Here is a 17,264-nt window from a genome sequence, read left to right as displayed (position 1 = left end):
GTATGTACATTATACTTCAATGAGGCTGTTACAATTTTTTGGATCAGTAAAAAGAAATATTCGGCTAAAGAGAAAGAAAAAAAATAAAGAGTATATGTCTAAGCTGATTTACTCTGAAAATCAGAAGGCAGCTTTAGAAAATATTGTATTCTTAATAAGATAATAAATATGGCCACTAGTAACTAAAAATAGGTCATAGAGGAAGCTAAGCCCTGAGAAACAGAGAGCTGTTGGAAATAAGAAAACTCACAAAGGACACTAAAATTCAATGCAAGGGTTACATTTTGCACTGGAGTCTTTAAAGAGCACAACCGACATGTCAAAAAATTAATTCAATGATATTGAGAACAAACTTGAGAAATTGTCCAAGGACACAGGTGAAAAGGATAAAAGGAAGGCAAAAGGATAAGAAGATAGGAGTAAGGAGTACAAAGTGAAGAAAATCTAAGAAGGAAAAGTATAGCACATGTGATTATCAAGCCTATACTACAAAAAAGCTCCTCTGAGGTTATTAATTAATAAATGTTAATTTTCAGATTAAAAGGTCTATGTGTTCTGGACATATTATAAACAAAGACCATCACCTAGATATGCTCTGGCAATATATTTAAACTACTTATTCTCATTTACCCAAAGGCATTCTTGCCCCTTCTCCGTCATTCTCTGTGCTTCAGGAAGCTGATCTCTGTGTACTGTTTTACCCAGCATCCCTCCTCTACTAGTTGCCTTCTAGCTGGGTGTGGCCAGTAGAAGGCACTGGCAGAAATGCTGAGGGATGAAGCATAGAAGAAAAGATAGTTCAGGGTATTTCTCCTCACTCCCTTACTTTTTCAACACATCTTAATAATAGTAGCTATGACCCCTCCAGATGACAGCTCCTATTGGCTGGACTTCCTCCAGAGTCCCAGCTTTCACTGGTCCCTGTAACATTATTTCTTCAGCAGTGTCTTCATCCCTAGAGGTGGTGATGGTTTCCTTGAAAAATAATACTTTCCATACAACAGATCCTCCTAAATTCACACAGATGGCTACCACTTGATAAAGGTCTATGAAAATTTCTTCCATGTGCAAGGAGGCGGTGGATAAAACCACATACGAACTTAGTAGTGGCTCACCATGCACTTAAACAGAAGAACCAGTTGTACTGTCGAATTATTTCTACTATTTTTCAAGGTTCTTGGCCAATGTAATGGTAAGAACATTTACTCTGTGAAGGAAAGAAAAATAATATAGTTCATTTTATTAGCCACTTACCACTATGATTAATTGGTCAGAAAAACTGAAAAATAATTGAACTAGCTAGAACATGAACATAGAATAGTTTAAATTTTTAATTTTAAGCACTTCTGAGTTGAATCATGCTGAATATAAATGGTTCCATTAAGTGAAATATATAAGAATGAAATGGAAGTGTCAGGAGAGAAACTAAATGACGTCTTTACATGTCATCTTCAACTGTCATTTACAATCTGGATAAAGATCAGTTTAACTGACCCTGAAACATAAAAAATGGAATTTGAATGCAGATATCAAATGAGTGATGTATTTCCATTAAAATGAAATCAAGTCTAAAATCTTCAAGATACAACTAAATTTTCAATTTGGAAAATACTAAAATTGCATGTTATATTTACTCAAATGCAACACAAGTATTAGAAAATGAAGGAACTGAATAAATTCTAATTTAAGGAGCAACAGGTGAACTCCTCTGACAGCAAGCACAGCCTCTGAACTGCTCTTCTCTTGCCTAAGCATTTATTGGTGGTTTTTGTATGTATAACAATCTTTGCATGTGAGTGAAATAGAAATATGGTTCTTAAAGTCAGCAACCATAGAATTTAGATGTGGAGTCAAGCAAAGTATCTTGTGCTTGAATACAACAGCCCTCCTCTCACTGCTAAATGTTTAAGAACATTTACAAAGCAGCGAAGGAAGGAGAGACACACTTATCCAGACAGATTGGAGTCCTCAGCCGCACTGATGAATGCAAGGGCAGAGGGTGCAGCTGCATTGTCTGCACATCCTCCCAAACATATGCAAATGTGAGCCAACTGTGGGGAAACAGTGAGAACTAAGGACATGCCTCATGGGAGAGGGAACAGGCAGGCGAAACAAGTTAGAAACAAGTTAGAACGACTGACTATATAGTGAGGCAAAATGTGAAGGGGGAGCCTTGGAGTAGTAGACACTCATGGGAAGAGACATCAGTGTTTCAAAGGCCTGTATAGAAGAACTGGAGTTCTACATAGATGAACTTCCAATCTCATGGACTTAAAAATTCTTTCTAGGAGTGAAGTCTTAGTTAGCTAATCTAGAGCACTGTGGGACTAATAACAACAGCAGCAATAATATTTAAAATCTACATTGTACCTTACAGGTTATAAAGCACTTTCACACATATTATCTCATATTATCTTTGTGAATACACTGGATAAGGAAAACATTTATTTTCCTTTAAGAGGTGATTAAATTGAGAGTCAGATATTAAGTGACCTATCTGAAAAAACACAGGGGACAGAGTCAACAGGCCTGAAAATATTTTTCTAGGCCTATGTTTCCAGGTTGTTGTTTGTTTTTTTGTTTTTGTTTTTGTTTTTCCCAAAGAGTTGCTTTTTGCAAGATAAAATAGTTTTTTCCTATAGGCACCTTGGCAGTCTCAGAGCATTCCCTAGATGTATGCTAGAGATACAGAACTTGGAGAATATTGAGGTCCCTAAAGAGGGCAGGTCATCTGTGGGTCAGGAAGAACATGGAGATGGCTGTGGAAGGGGCAGCCCCAGTCCCTGCAGGGAGGTTGTGCAGCACTGGCCAGTGGAGACCATGAGCTTGGAGACAGACAGATGGTTGTGGAGCCAGCCTGCTACTCCTGATATTAACCTTCCTGAGTCTCCCGTGTTCATCTCTAAAATGAAACTATTAACAACATAATTATACATAAAGAATCTGGCACAGTGGCTGCCTTCTAATTAGCACTTACCACATGGTTATCAAGCAACTGCAGCCCTGGGGCAATTTTTCATATCTCTTCAGCCAAATTAACTGCTGAATTGACTATCCCAAACACTGAAGATTTAAAGCAAATCTAGTTGAATGTCTGTGGGAATGACAGCATCTGCAGTCCTCTCTCGTCTGAATCTGCATTTCACACGGAAGCTAAATTGCAGAGCTGGTGTCAAGGTGTCAGAAGTGTCCCTTGTTCTTGGACTCCTATCCTTCCCCTTCCCAAGAAGCCCACAAGAGCTGTTGCAGGGAAGATGCGTTGCTTCTGGGGAATAACTAGGGTTTGAGAGAAGCAAGGTGGAGGACTGAGAGTTTCTATCGGGAAGAAAGTCTCAGGAGACATCTAATTCTGGAAGCGTGGCGAGTTACTCATTGGCTTCCTTCTCATTTTGTTTGCATTGCACTGAGCACCCTGGAAAGAGGCCTGGTGCTGAGTCATGCTTCTCATTCTCTGCAAAAGAGGGTCTTAAACACCTCTCCCAACTTCCATTCATTCTCTCATTCAAAATTAGTGACGGTTTATCAATCTTGTGTCAACAAGTTCTGGTTTGTTGTGGACACAGTGATGAATAAGACAGATTCAGTCCTTACTCTCAGGGAGTTCAGTGCAGGGCAAAAAATATATGCAAATGAAATAACAATTGTTACAATTCCTATGTAATAAAAGCCTAACATGCTAAGTGTCCGGTCAACGGGTCAGCCGTCCAACCAATCAAAGCATAATATGCTAACAATATGCTAAGGCCGCTCAACCACTCGCTATTACATGCACTGACCACCAGGGGGCAGACACTCCGACCAGTAGGTTAGCTTGCTGCTGGGGTCCGGCTGATCGGGACTGAGCGAGATGGGCCGGACATGCCCTGGAACCCTCCCTTGGTCCCTCCCCGCTAACCAACCTCCCATGTCTCTCCCCGATCGTGCACTGGTGGGGTCCCTCAGCCTGGCCTGTGCACTCTCACAATTCGGGACCCCTCAGGGGATGTCGGAGAGCTAGTTTTGGGCCAATCCCATAGGCCAGTTTGAGGGACTCCGCTGGTGCATGAATTTGTGCACCGGACCTCTAGTATTACAGAAGAATGTATCTAATTACTACATGCCAGGCACTGAACTGGTGTTGAGTGATCAAAACAGGTATAGCCCTGTCCTCATATCAAAGTATTCAGTACAGTGATGCAAATGTGCAACCTATAGAAGGCTGTCTTGTCTATAAAAAAATAATTAACTTAAGGTCACGGACTTTTCTCATGGTGACACTTACTGTTTGCTTTAAAAGGTGGTTAATATAAAGTCAAAGTTTTTGGTTTTTAGACTCAACAAAAAGGGTGAGACAGAGAGACAAAGCTATTTGTACTGCTAAGGGGGAGGCCCTTCTCCAGCAGCCAAGGGTGGCCAGGGTAGAGGTCCCTCTTGTTTGCGATTGGCAGACTATCAGCTATTTCAATACAAGCAACAAACTGCAATTTATAGAAATTTATAGCATTATTTATAGCATTAATTAACGTCGCTATGACTGTGTGTGATGCTAAAAGATAGACCATCACTTTTCCCAGGTTACATAAAGGTGAAGGCATTTTTCTAGTGCGAGAAAGCATACTGCTAGTAGCCACCAGTGTTTTATAATCTAAGTGAGAATGCCATTAAGGTTCTGAGGCAGCATCCTAAGAGGTCCCTCTTGTTTGCGATTGGCAGACTATAGGCTATTTCAATACAAGCAACAAACTGCAATTTATAGAAATTTATAGCATTAATTATTTTTTTGTTCAAGAATGAAAGTTCCTGGGAGTGGGAGAGAATAGTGTTGTTAATTACTGCCCAAAAGCCAAAAGGCACCATCACAGCCCCACCCTCAGAGTCCCTTGAGGAAGGAACTAGGTCATTAAATGGGGGTCAGTTCTACAAGAGGTTTTGGTCGGTCACATACATAAAGGCCAGGTAACCCCTGAGAGATTCTTACCCTCTTGCAGAGACTTTCACCTTCAAAAACATCAAGGAAGTCATAGGGGGATAAAAATAAATTTCAATAATAACAAAATACAAATGTTTGGATATCCTATCTAATAGAGAGGGAATATGCTAATTGACCCTCACACTGTCGCAAAGATGGCGGCACCCACAGCCAATAAAGAGGAAATATGCTAATTGACTGCCACGCCCTCAAAGATGGCAGCACCCACAGCCACAAGATGGCTGCGCCCAGTCCCCTCAGCCCCCCAGCCGCCCAGGGCTGCCCAAGGCTCAGGTAACCAGGACCGGCTGAGGCTTGTGCTGCCAGCAGTGGCAGCAGCAGAGATGTGATGGGGTGGCACCTTCCCCTGATTGCCAGGTCGCCTCCCACCTCTGAAGGCTCCCGGACTGTGAGAGGGATGCAGGCTGGGCTGAAGGACACCCCGTCCAGTGTATGAATTTTCATGCACGGGGCCTCTAGTTTACTCATAACCAACAATCTTTCCTCAGGTGCCACACCCGCTACAAAGAGCTTGGTAGCCACCCAGGGGCCGATTTCATTCCAAAGACTACACGGTTTCACCCCAGAGAACTATATAAAGTCACCTCGGAGACTTTCTGCCTGAGTCAGAATGTCCGGGTGCCATCCTTCAATTCTCTAGTTTATTTACTCCTGGAAAAGATGCTGAATTCTTTGGTTACCACGAGGCCTTTGTGCTTCCGGGGGTGAAGAGCGAAGGCTACACCAAAAGTGTGGCTCCGATTATTGAGAAAGCTCCACCGGTCCTCAGCCTAGCACACCGGGTTTTTAGTTCTGATTTTTTTCACTAAACCAGGTCTTGAATGCTGAGCAACAGCAATAACCAGAAGCATTGTAGGTCTTTGCTAATTTATCACTCAGCATTTTTTCTTTATTACATGCCCTACCAAAACCAAATATAGTTACAATCAGTTATTTTATATAAGAAAATAAAAGGGTAATTATAATTATGCAGGGCAAATATTTGTTTATTAATGTTTTCTGTCTGCAAAGAGAATCTGAGTATATAGCTAGATATAATTTCTATAGTAAAGACAAAAACCCAAAAACGAAAAGAACAAGACCCAGAGACAGAAACTTATAGCATTAATTATTTTTTTGTTCAAGAATGAAAGTTCCTGGTAATAGATAGGCTATATTAATCAAATACACAGAAAATAAGAATCCTAAGGTAGATGGTGCTATTGTAGTAGGCCAGTTAAGAGCCCTCTAGAGCAAAGACCAGGAAAAATTAAGAGAATCATTTTCTTTTAAGTCTCTTGTGTGAAAGTGAGGGATGAGACAACACAAAGAGTACAGATTCTGAAATGTAAAAGATCTAATAAGCCATCCTCATCATCACCTCAGTTACTTTCTACCTCTTTCCATTTTCGAAGGTCCGCTGTTGGCCATTTATTTGCTCAAATGGCTTTCACTCGATGCCTCTCCAAGCACCAGACCTTAAAAGTGGCATGAGAAGACCCTCCTTCCTGAAGAGTAGAGGAATTTCAAAGCTTTGAAAATAAAGATTCTTTCTACAGCAGCGGGACTCCATGAAGAGCAGTGACCCTCAATGAAATGAAGCAAAGACTCACCCTTCACAGACCCTCACTTTATGCTATCTGTGCCTTAACCTGTCCTCGAATTCAAAGAGTTGGTTGTACTTTCCATAAAATAACGTCGCTATGACTGTGTGTGATGCTAAAAGATAGACCATCACTTTTCCCAGGTTACATAAAGGTGAAGGCATTTTTCTAGTGCGAGAAAGCATACTGCTAGTAGCCACCAGTGTTTTATAATCAGAGTGAGAATGCCATTAAGGTTCTAAGGCAGCATCCTAAGAGGTCCCTCTTGTTTGCGATTGGCAGACTATCGGCTATTTCAATACAAGCAACAAACTGTAATAAACATATTTAATTACCTCCATCCTGTCTCTATGCAACTCTTCTTACTCCCAGAAGCCTACTCCATCCTCTCAGGGGGAGGAGATAAGCAGATGGATGTGAGCAGTTGCACAGAACTTTGGGCAGCCACCAGCCCTGAGAGCAATTGGTCAACACCCTTGAAGCCAGTTAAACCTTCAGTAAATGGTTTCCAACTCCAACAGATGGGCTGTTGGTCCCAGTTGTACTATTCAACATCTATATGACTCCATATAAGAAACTAAAATCTGGGAGTTAGAGGATTGCTTCTCTCTAATATATTCTATTTAATATTTTATGATTTTACTTCATAACTAGTATCTTCTCTTCATAATGGAAAGCTTGGCCTGTGTCTATTTTCTCCACTGGTAGAATGCCACAAAGGGGTGACAGTCGTCCGGTTAACGCTCACCAAGGATTTGAATATGTTTTCCTTTTACAACCAAGGAAGCAGATAGTTAAATGAAGTCGTTATAATCATATAGGGACAAGTCATACTCCTACCCGACAAAGTGAGGCACTTATTACTACAATTCAGTTTTAATATTTATGTTCTTGGAGGGCAAAAAAATTACAACTACAAAAATCTTATTTAAATGAAACATTTCTGATTTCTAAACATATTTTTAAACTACTTTTACTAGTTCTGACACTTTTCTGAACATTAAAAAGGTCAACACCACATGAATTATTATGGAACTTTCTTGCAAGAATATTTTTCACTTCCCCTTTGTTACATTTAGAATCCCTCAAATTTTTATTTTCCATTCTCTTGCCCTTCCTCTCTATTTCTGCCACCCCCACCATCTTCTCTAACTGTAAATGCTATTTCAGAGCCCATCTTTTTAATAAAAAGTTACCTTTAAAAGCTGATGTGCTGCATATCTGGGTTTTTTTTTTTTCTTTAAGGGTCCTCACCTTTATTTGGTTTTATGACATCCATCTTCCATGGAGATAAGTGCTCACTCAACTATTAAATGCACAAAATCATGCAGCATCACTGTGCATGCCTGTTCTTAAAATTCCTTACTCTTTTACTGTTGTAGTCTCTTCTCAGGGATTGGAATTTGGCTTTTATGACTCCAAGGAGAAAGCAAATTGGCCCTTTGGCAGGAACATATATACCTACACTACTTGGTGCTACAGGAGCGTGTTCCTGATCCAGAGTTAGAGCCCTGAAAGAGGCAACAGTCACTGGAAAGGTGTGAGGAACAGAATCAAGGACGCTGATTCTGAATCACAATGATCCTCCTGTGGACATTCCCAGGTTCCAGCCCTTCTTCCCAGTAGCCAGGTTATTTTGGCTTTTATGTTAAGATGGGAGTGGTCCCACCTGTCTGGCTAGTAGACAGCCAGTTTATAGGCATTTTCCCCTTTCCTGGACATAGGATGAAAATCAGAAAGCTCTGATGCCATCCTGAAAGCCAACTTTCTAGATACCCACTTGAAAAGCATTCACATGATACTAAATCACCAAGTGTTTCTCTTTTATCCTTGGTAATCAAATGAAGTTCGTTTTGGCTTGAATGTTTTTAATTGTATAAACAAATATGGGGTAAGGCAAGTGAGGTATACCATGGAATGAGCCTAAAATGAAACCAACAGTGAACTTTCTCTTTGCTTGCCCATTAGAAGGTATTTAATAGCTAGTGTTCTGGGTTGAACTGTGTCCTCACAATTCATATTTTGAAGTCCTAACCCCAAGTACCTCAGAATGTGACCTTGTTTGGTGATAGGTTCTTTATAGAGGCAATCAAGCTACAATGAGGTCGTTAGGGTGGGCCCTAATCTAATATGATTGGTGTCCTTACAAGAAGGGGAAATTGCCGAAGCCGGTTTGGCTCAGTGGATGGAGCGTCGGCCTGCGGACTGAAGGGTCCCAGGTACGATTCCGGTCAAGGGCATGTGCCTGGGTTGCGGGCACATCCCCGGTGGGGGATGTGCAGGAGGCGGCTGGTCGATGTTTCTCTCTCATCGATGTTTCTGACTATCTCTCTCCCTTCCTCTCTGTGAAAAATCAATAAAATATATTTAAAAAAAAAAAAAGAAGAAGGGGAAATTTAGACACAGGCAGCTATAGAGAGAATGCCATTTGAAAGGGGAGACAGTGATCTACAAGCCAAAAGAAGAGGTCTGAAACAGATCCTTCGTTCACCGCCCTCAGAAGGAGTTACCACCCCCTTGATTTTGAATTTCTTGCCTCCAGAACTCTGAGAAAATAGATTTCTATTGTTTAAGCCATCCAGTTTGTGATACCTCATCACAGCAGCCCTACCAAACTAATACAACTACCTACTTTATTCTTTCCCTGGAAATTAAACTGTCAATCTTTATAAATTTCAACTGTACATTACTGTTGAAGAAACATATATCTATTCCATTTCATATTTGATCTCTTAACTTTAGAAAAAAAAAATCCATGCTGCTCTTTAATTATAATGTCCTGGATTTCCTGATAAAATCTGTGATAGCCACAGGAGATGCTGAGAAACCGAGAAAACTACATTTCACAGCTGAATAGACAGAAGTCACCCAGTTAGTTACCAGTAAGGTTAGTCACCTGGCTCCGTCTCCATGATTTTTCTACAGTAGCACACAGCCACCTTGGGCATTAGCCAAGAACTGCAGGCCATTAAAATGTCATGTTAGGAATGTTTGAAGTCAGGATAGTATAAGAATAAGCAGAAACTCAGATCACAAAAAGAGTTTACCCCACTGAAACAGTTTTCTACAATTCCTGGCACATATTCTTAATCAGACTATTAATAATTTCACTGTTACATGGAAGAAACACTTTATACCATTTTGAGATAAGCACAGCAAATGGGAAAACTGCATATCTCAGTTAGTCCATGGAAAGATTAAGATCTTCATTTCAAATCTGCATATTGAAGCACAGAAAAATGTTCAGAAGACCACTTATGTAATTTGGTGATTCTCAAGTTTTCACAAGTCATACTGAATGTCTGAGGCCGTTTTAAAATATATATATTATTTTAACTCAAGTTGTTACTTATTACTGATAGGCCTTTTCTGTTTTGTTTTGTTTTTCTCTTTCAATTATTTCTTTTGATGTTGAGTTTTTTGAGAAGATTCGGGGACACATGGAAGGAATCTTGAAATAGCTGATGTGGAAGAGAAATCTGACTCTTCTACCAATTAAATAGATTTCAACTCAAACAAAGGAAACCTTTAAAAATAGGTATGCTGTGATAGAATTAGCTGCTGCAGCAGATCTTTTAAGGGTTAGTCACTGCTGATGTTCTAAGCATTAGACCATTTGGAGACTGTTATAAAAAGGGTTCAAGCAATGATTAGATCGGATAGACTGGATTGTATTATATTAGATTAAATGGACTGTATGGCAATTTTCATCCTAAAGGTGCATGGTTCTACGAACTCAGTAGTAATATTATCAAACCATTTCTTCCCCTCTGCTTACTCAAGGCTTATTCCTTCATATGCTTGACACCCTTTTGTGTTTGGAATAGCAATGTAATTTATTTCATTAACATGTATTTAGATGACATAGGCTAGAACATTAGTCACAGCTCATATAGATCAAGTAAGTGGAAGGGCTGAAGTCAAATTCTCATTTATTAGTACAAACTCATCTATCTGTTATTTATTGGGTGAAGGCAACAAACTGTCTTATAATCATGAAAAAATCAAAATATCTTAACAATCATATTAATCCTTGGAATTGTTTCCTAAAGAGCTAAAAATAATTAGCACAGCATGAAATAATTGAATACTGACCTCCTTCATTTTTTCCAGTTCATTCTGTAAAGCTTGCTTTGCAATCTCAACTTCTATAAGCTGTTGCCTCAGTTTCTCATTTTCATCTTCTGTTGTCGTTCTCTTTTCTTCCACATTTTCCAATTCATGGTGAAGTCTCACAGATACATCCTTTGCAACCTAAATTAAAGTGTGTGTAACAACAAAATATAATTAAAGACAACAAAATATATTCATATTAAAAGTAGTAAGAGCCAATACTTATATGCCATATGCAGGCATTATTCCAGATACTTTACATATAAGCCGTTCACATACAACAATCCCATGAATAGGTATGATTATCATTCCTGTTTTATAGATGGAGAACTCTAAGTCTTGGATATGTGAAGTAATATGCTCAAGGTCAGATAGCTTATGAGTGAGCAAGCAGTCTGTCTCTCCACTCTGTTCCCTTAAGCTCTACCCTGCATTGTAGTAATAAATGTTCAATTGTATCTATCATGTGTAGGCAGTTTTGCCTCCTGTTCTAAAATTACCCTGGAAATTTTAGGGTTTGGAAAAGTGGAGCAGTCTTGTGTGGTGGCTCAGGAGTGGGCTGTGTTTGAGATGGAGTGAGGAGCCAGCCTGGCTAGCTACCAGCTGACTTACAGGGCTAGATGGAGGCTGGGCACCCAACCTGAGAAAAAGGTTCAGGATAAGTACCTGTTAAATGATGTTATCAATAATCCCTACTTTATAGTTTTTTTTTTCCTTGAGAAATATATGAGATAATAATATCGGGTGTCCCCAAAAACATATACACACACTTTAAATAATTACAAAGGCAGTGTTTATTAAAATAGATTTCATTTTCAAAATTGAGCTATCCACTGTTAAAGTGTGTGTACATTTTGGGGGGACACACTGTATATATAACAATGCTTGCCATGGTGCCCAGTGCCCAACGAAGTTAATACCCAACAAAGGTTAAAAAAAAAGAAAAGAAAAAGAAGAAGAAATAATACACTTTCATAAAATGTTTTTTTGAAAACAAATGTAGGATAATTACATTTGATTTTCCTATCTTGAAGTTAATATAATTAAAATTATATTTTTGGTTATTCAAGGCCATGCAGATAACAACTGACTTACAGTCAAACCGAACTAAACAGACCACACCTGCCTAAAAACGCATTTCCAAGTTGAAATTTCTCCTCTGGGGGAGATTCTGAAGAAGCGACTTCCCATTAAAAATAATGTGAAATGTTTCTTTTACTTACTTCACTCTCCCTTTACCTCCAAAAGGGATCTTAAGTTGGACAGTTTCCTTTTGGGGGAGTTTTGGAAGTGGTAAGTACTGCAAAGGACTCCTGGAAGATAGGTGGGGTCTTGCAGGGAGAAATCTCAAACTCTTCCCAGTGCTGTTCCTATCAGGGCTTCAACTCCTCTGCTCTTGAGCGCCTGACTGCACCGGGCCTGCTCTGGCACGACAGATTCTGGAGGCCAGACCCAGGCCAGAGCCTGCGCTCTGCCACACCCTGCTTTCCGCCAGGAAGGGGGGCGCCCTCTTCCCACCGCCTCTGTTAGAGCCACGTCACTCCCAGGAGAGCCCACAGAGCTCGCTCTCTATCAGGCCTGACACACTGGGCTCTTCCCATCCACCTGCCTGTTCTTCCCTTCTCCTTCCGGCACTGATACTCTGTGGTCAGAACTGCGAATCTCCGTGTCCTCAAAGCCCTCTGCCAGCCATTACTGAAGGCCTTTCGGAGTTCCCACCCGCCCTGGGCCCTGGCCCCCACCCGCCGCCCCTGCCGCGCGCCCCGAGTCCCCGCGCCGCAGACCTTGAGGTCCTGCTCCAGGCTGCGCAGCAGCTCCCCGTCGATCTCGCCGGTCTGCGCGTAGCGGAGCCTCTTGCGCTCGGCTTTGCGGAGGCGGTACTGCAGGATCCGGCAGTTCTTGTTGGCTCTCTCCAACTCGTGGCGCATTTCCTGCAGCTGACAGGCATCCTCCTCGAAGAAGCTGTCCCTCATTTCGTCCATCTCGGTCCTCAGCTCGTCGATCTCGTTCTGGGGTGACAGGCCGCGGGTCAAAATCCCCCTCGCCCCCCACCCCTCTGACACACACCGGGTACACCCCATCCCAATTTCAAATCCTCAGCGTTACTGCCCCCTCTCCAGCAGACAGGAATGGCAGGGAAACTTAGCCAAACGGGCCCTCTTGAGGCCTCCTCGCGCGTTCCTACTCCACCGAGCCCTCTCCATGAAAATGTGGGCAGACCATGGTAATTAGGCAAAGGAAGGTCCAGATTTGGATTTACAGGAAAACCTAACGCTACCGATCTCCGGCGGTTTAAAAACCGGAAAAGGCCAGGGCACCCCCCTCCCCTCGTTTCCTGTGCCCCTCCCTCCTTAAGGCTCCCTAACAGGTTAGCAGCCTCTCACCCTCGCCGGACACGCCCTAATCCTCCGGGGCCCACACCTCCCCTCCCCCAGCCGCCAACCCCCACCCTCCTCACCTTGAGAGTCTCGTTTTCCTCTCGAAGCTTCTCCATTTCCTCCTGCATTTCTTCCTGCTCCTGGCGCTGCTGCGGGTGCGGGTGCGGGTGCGGCTGCGAGGGAGGGGGCGCCGCCGCCCGCATGCCGCCGCCACTCGCGCTGCCCTCCGCGCTCTGCTGGGGACCCTCGGCGGCCGCAGCCATCGGGAAGGAGGCAGGGACGGCAGGAGATTCGCCACCGGCAGGGGCGCCGGAAACCGGGGAGCTTCGGGGGCTGCCACTGCCACCGTTCTTGGTGTGCATCTGAGCCGCGGCCGCCGCCGCCGCCGCCCGCTCTTTCTTGAGATGGAACTGGATGAGCTCAGACTGCAGACATCCTTCCTTCCAGTAGCTCCCTCCGCTGTTGCTTCCCCCCACTAGGCCGCTTCCGGAGTTTCTACTGCCGGGGCCTGGGGTTTTGACCGCGGAGGAGGATGGCGCAGGGGAGACCCCCTCCCCGCCGCTGCCGCCCCTCTGCGGAGCTCGGACTCCTTTCCCTCGCCAGCCCCTGGGCGGCGGCGGCTGCTGCGGAGCGCCCCCCTCCCTTTCCCCAGAGCCGCTGCCGGCTCCTCCTACTTCCCCACCCCCTCCTCCTTCTTCCCCGAGCGGAGGGGGTTCCCCGAGTTTAGAGGACACGGGCTCGAGGTTCCCCGGCGGCTCCTCCGTGGGGCCAAGCCTCCGGCCGCCCACCGGGGCCAGGGTTGCCGCGGGGGCCGCTTCAGCACCAGCCGCGGGCTGGACAGCTCCCGGCACAGCCCCTTTGGGAGCCGGGGGCGCCGCCTTCTCCGCCCCGCCTCCGCTTCCTCGGCTGCCGGCCCCAGGCACCGCGCGGCCCGCGGCCTTGCTGCCCTGCTGCTGCTGCTGCTGTTGCTGCTGCAATTGCTGCTGCCGAACAGAATTGAGTTTAGTGCCTGCCCCCACCGGGGACCGGGTAGCTGCTGTGGCCTGTCGGACCGTATTGTCCCTCAGTCTAGCGGGTGACTGAGCTCGCTGCTGCTTTCTGCTGCTGCCCTCCGGGTGCAGGCGAGCCTCGGTGGCGGCGGTGGCAGCGGAAGCTGCGGCTGTGGCAGGGGCAGCGCCCCCGGTCGGTGGCTGACTCATGGCTGTCTAGGAAGAATCTACTGGATGCGATTTAGAGTGGTCCATCGCCAGATCACTTTCTTCCCTCCTCACCGCCACCAAACTTCCTTTCTAATCTGGAACAGAAACAAAAGAAGGAAAACATACAAGCTGTCTGCATTGTTACAGAGCAATGCAAGAAAAGTCCTTGAAAATGAGGTTTGGAAGGCGCTTAATAGAGGCCTTGACTTCAGGAGTAAGATGCAGAATTGTCCATTCTCGTTTTGCCAAGGGAGGCGCTATCTCCAACCCATTCCATTAAAATGATGGCGATGTGAAAGCAGTTGAACCTTACATTCTCAAAGTAGCATGTTTTGGCAAGGGTGAGACATGGAGCCAGAAAAAGAATGGAGGGCAAGGAAGATTTTTTTTTTAAAAAAGAGGGTTAAAATCCAGAAGTTTCAGAGGAAAAGGAGATGTCAACTAGAGTTGTAAATACCCTAATTTTTCAACTTTGGTTTTTCTCACCTCAAAACTGCAATTTATAGCATACTTTAGTGGAGAGGGTTCTGTTTAATTAATATTCCCAGTGTCAATTGCAGGAAAAGGGTTATGAAGGAGGCTCCTGAAGAAAATTTCCTAGGGATAAATGATACTTTTCTCAATGTTCTTAGTTGGAAAAACGCACCCAACTTCCTTTTTACTAATATATATATATATTTAAACAATGAATGTCACTTTCAAGAAAATAATGGCACTAGAAATCATCTATATAGTTTAGTCATTAGCAGTTCTGAAAGGATTTTACTTTTTAAGCGTTGGGAAATAATTTTTAAAAACTTTTAGAAAAGTTTATTGACAGATGCGCACAATTTCTTTAAAATACAGGTGATGACTTTTTCTACACTTATCCACATTTCATAGTTTTGTGAATTTTTTTATGTTTAAGTGTAATTGCTGGATAGAAAATATTTTTATTCTTAAGCATCTTCTCAGATGATATATCATAGGCAGAGTAATATTTTTCCAGTGCCCAGTCCCTCCTATGGAGCCAAATTCTGAGACAGGATGACCCTGCAACCAATAAGGCTGCTGCATCCTCGCTCTGCACCCAGAAGGCTGGTGCATCCTAACTCATGGTGATAAGACCAATTTCTATTGTGTATTTTTTCAAAGAAGAAGCCGTCCATGGTATTTAAAATCTGGAACATAGCAAACCATTGCCTCCTGGGTTCTCCCTAGTGATCCAGGTAGCTAGTCAGCTAGTCAGCTAGTCAATTAGGTGCCTTTTCCTTAGAAATACAATTTTCCTCTAAAGCACTGTAAAGGGCATGACTAGGCAGAAAGTTCTGCTTTAGAAAAATCTTCCTGTTAGGAGACGAGATACTTGCTAGTTACTTCACTAGCTTTTTTCTTATTATTGTCTATTTTCAGTAGCATAACTTAGTCAACACGCAGTAAATCCTCATGTTATAAAGAAATATTACTAGAGGGCCGTCTCCAACTCCCTTTCTCTTCTCGGGATCTCCTTCCAACTCAGTTTGGAAAATAAAAGTGAACAAAGAAGACTTGGGGAGGGGGGTAAAAGCTGTCCACCAACTTATTTTCTACTGTTCTCTTTGAGCCACATACTCCTGGAATGTGTGGCCTGGTTCATCTGTTCATCGCTCAAACAAGCTATTTTGCCAATGCAAACTTATTTTTGGTTTGAATTGGGCAGAATCATCCTGGAGCTGAGAGCCACCGGAGAACACCAAACTCGGTCCCCAGACAGGCCTAGCCCAGGAGAAAGCTGGGCTTCCACAAGCAAAGGTAGCTGACTGCTGTCACGTGGTTCTCCCCAAGTGACAAGATGCTGTGTCTCTACCCCGCAGAAATTATCAACCAAGCAACCCCAGAACAGCCCAAAGGAACACGTTTAATCTGCAATTTTATCTACCCGTTAACCTACCCTGTCTTTCATCCCCATCCATTTAGAAATCCGGGAGAACCATTCACTTCTCAGCAGAGGAGATGGTTGGAAATTGATGCAAATCAGCAGCTTTCCTTCTGATCTTCCAGCGACCTCAGGGTTTATTGTTTTGTCCAGAGAGAGGAACGTTTAACTTCGTAGTATCATATTCGACTTTCTGAGTAAGCAGGACTTTGGGCCCACCGGCCCCAGTTCCACACCCACTGGATTTCTCCAAACAATGGCGTTGACCTGTGGACTCAGCGGCCCCCGGAGCGGCTTCCTTCCAGGCGGTCCGCGGCCGGGCTGGAGCTGCGGCTCGGAGCAGGGGACCGCGGAGGTACCAAGCCGTGCCAGACGCTCCCCAGGAAGCCCAATGATATTCATGAGCTGACCTCACCGGCTAGGCAAGGGAGGGGGCGGGATTGCAAGGGAGGACACAGTAGAAGTAACCAAAGAGAGGCTACTTTCAAGAGGAAGGAGAAGAAGGCGGGGACGGGGGAAGGGGTGGGGGGTGGCAAGCAGACAAAAAGGCCCAGCCACGCCCGAGATGGAAGCTCTGTAGCCCGGCTCAAAGTACTTGCTGCACTCCCGTACCCCGTACTGGGCAGATGGTTCCCAAACAGCTCGAAATCCGATGCACTGTGTTTCCGCAAAGCTTTGTCCTGGGCTCGCTCAATCTCCATCAATTATTCGCTGGATTCTTTTCGCCGGGAGACGGATGTGAACAGCCTTCCGGGCGTGACCGTCTCCTGATGCAGCTGCGAGGCGCTGGCAGGCGGCTGCTGGGAGTTCTCTTTGTTCGCTCACTTTAATTCTCAGTCGAGCTCTCCACGCGGTGCACGTCCCCACCCCCAGCCCGGGCGGAGTCAGCAGACGTCGTTTTTATGAGTAGACATGGTTGCCAGACCCACCATCCCACAGACAAAGGGTTCCTGTGATGCCACGACTCCTTTAGTGCAAACAGAACAAATCCCGGTTTACAGAGAGCGTGTATAGCCGAGTTTGCCCTCGGCACATTTGCTTCTCCATCAAGCTCTCGTTTCTCTGCGAATACAGCACCGATTGCTAGGATCCATACTCTTGATAGTAGTGCATGTGTGGAACAGGAAT

At 44.1% G+C, this 17,264-nt stretch overlaps 1 protein-coding gene across 1 annotated transcript in view; it reads right to left on the bottom strand.

Annotated features, from left to right (window-relative positions):
* The window catches only part of MTCL3 (MTCL family member 3), a 52,941-nt gene extending 38,604 nt beyond the window's left edge, over window positions 1–14,337 (bottom strand). The window contains exons 1-3 of the mRNA XM_081094212.1: window positions 13,124–14,337; window positions 12,450–12,674; window positions 10,648–10,806 (exon numbers count right to left, since the gene is read on the bottom strand). Of these exons, the coding sequence (XP_080950338.1) occupies window positions 10,648–10,806; window positions 12,450–12,674; window positions 13,124–14,242 (1,503 nt within the window). The 5' untranslated portion in view covers window positions 14,243–14,337. The remainder of the gene's footprint in view (window positions 1–10,647; window positions 10,807–12,449; window positions 12,675–13,123) is intronic.
* Window positions 14,338–17,264: the final 2,927 nt, after the last annotated feature.

This window comes from Myotis nattereri (genome assembly GCF_964212035.1).
Source record: "Myotis nattereri genome assembly, chromosome: 6".
Taxonomy (NCBI): Eukaryota; Metazoa; Chordata; class Mammalia; order Chiroptera; family Vespertilionidae; genus Myotis; species Myotis nattereri.
Note: the sequence above shows the minus strand (reverse complement) of the source record. Positions and strands in the feature narration are given on the sequence as shown.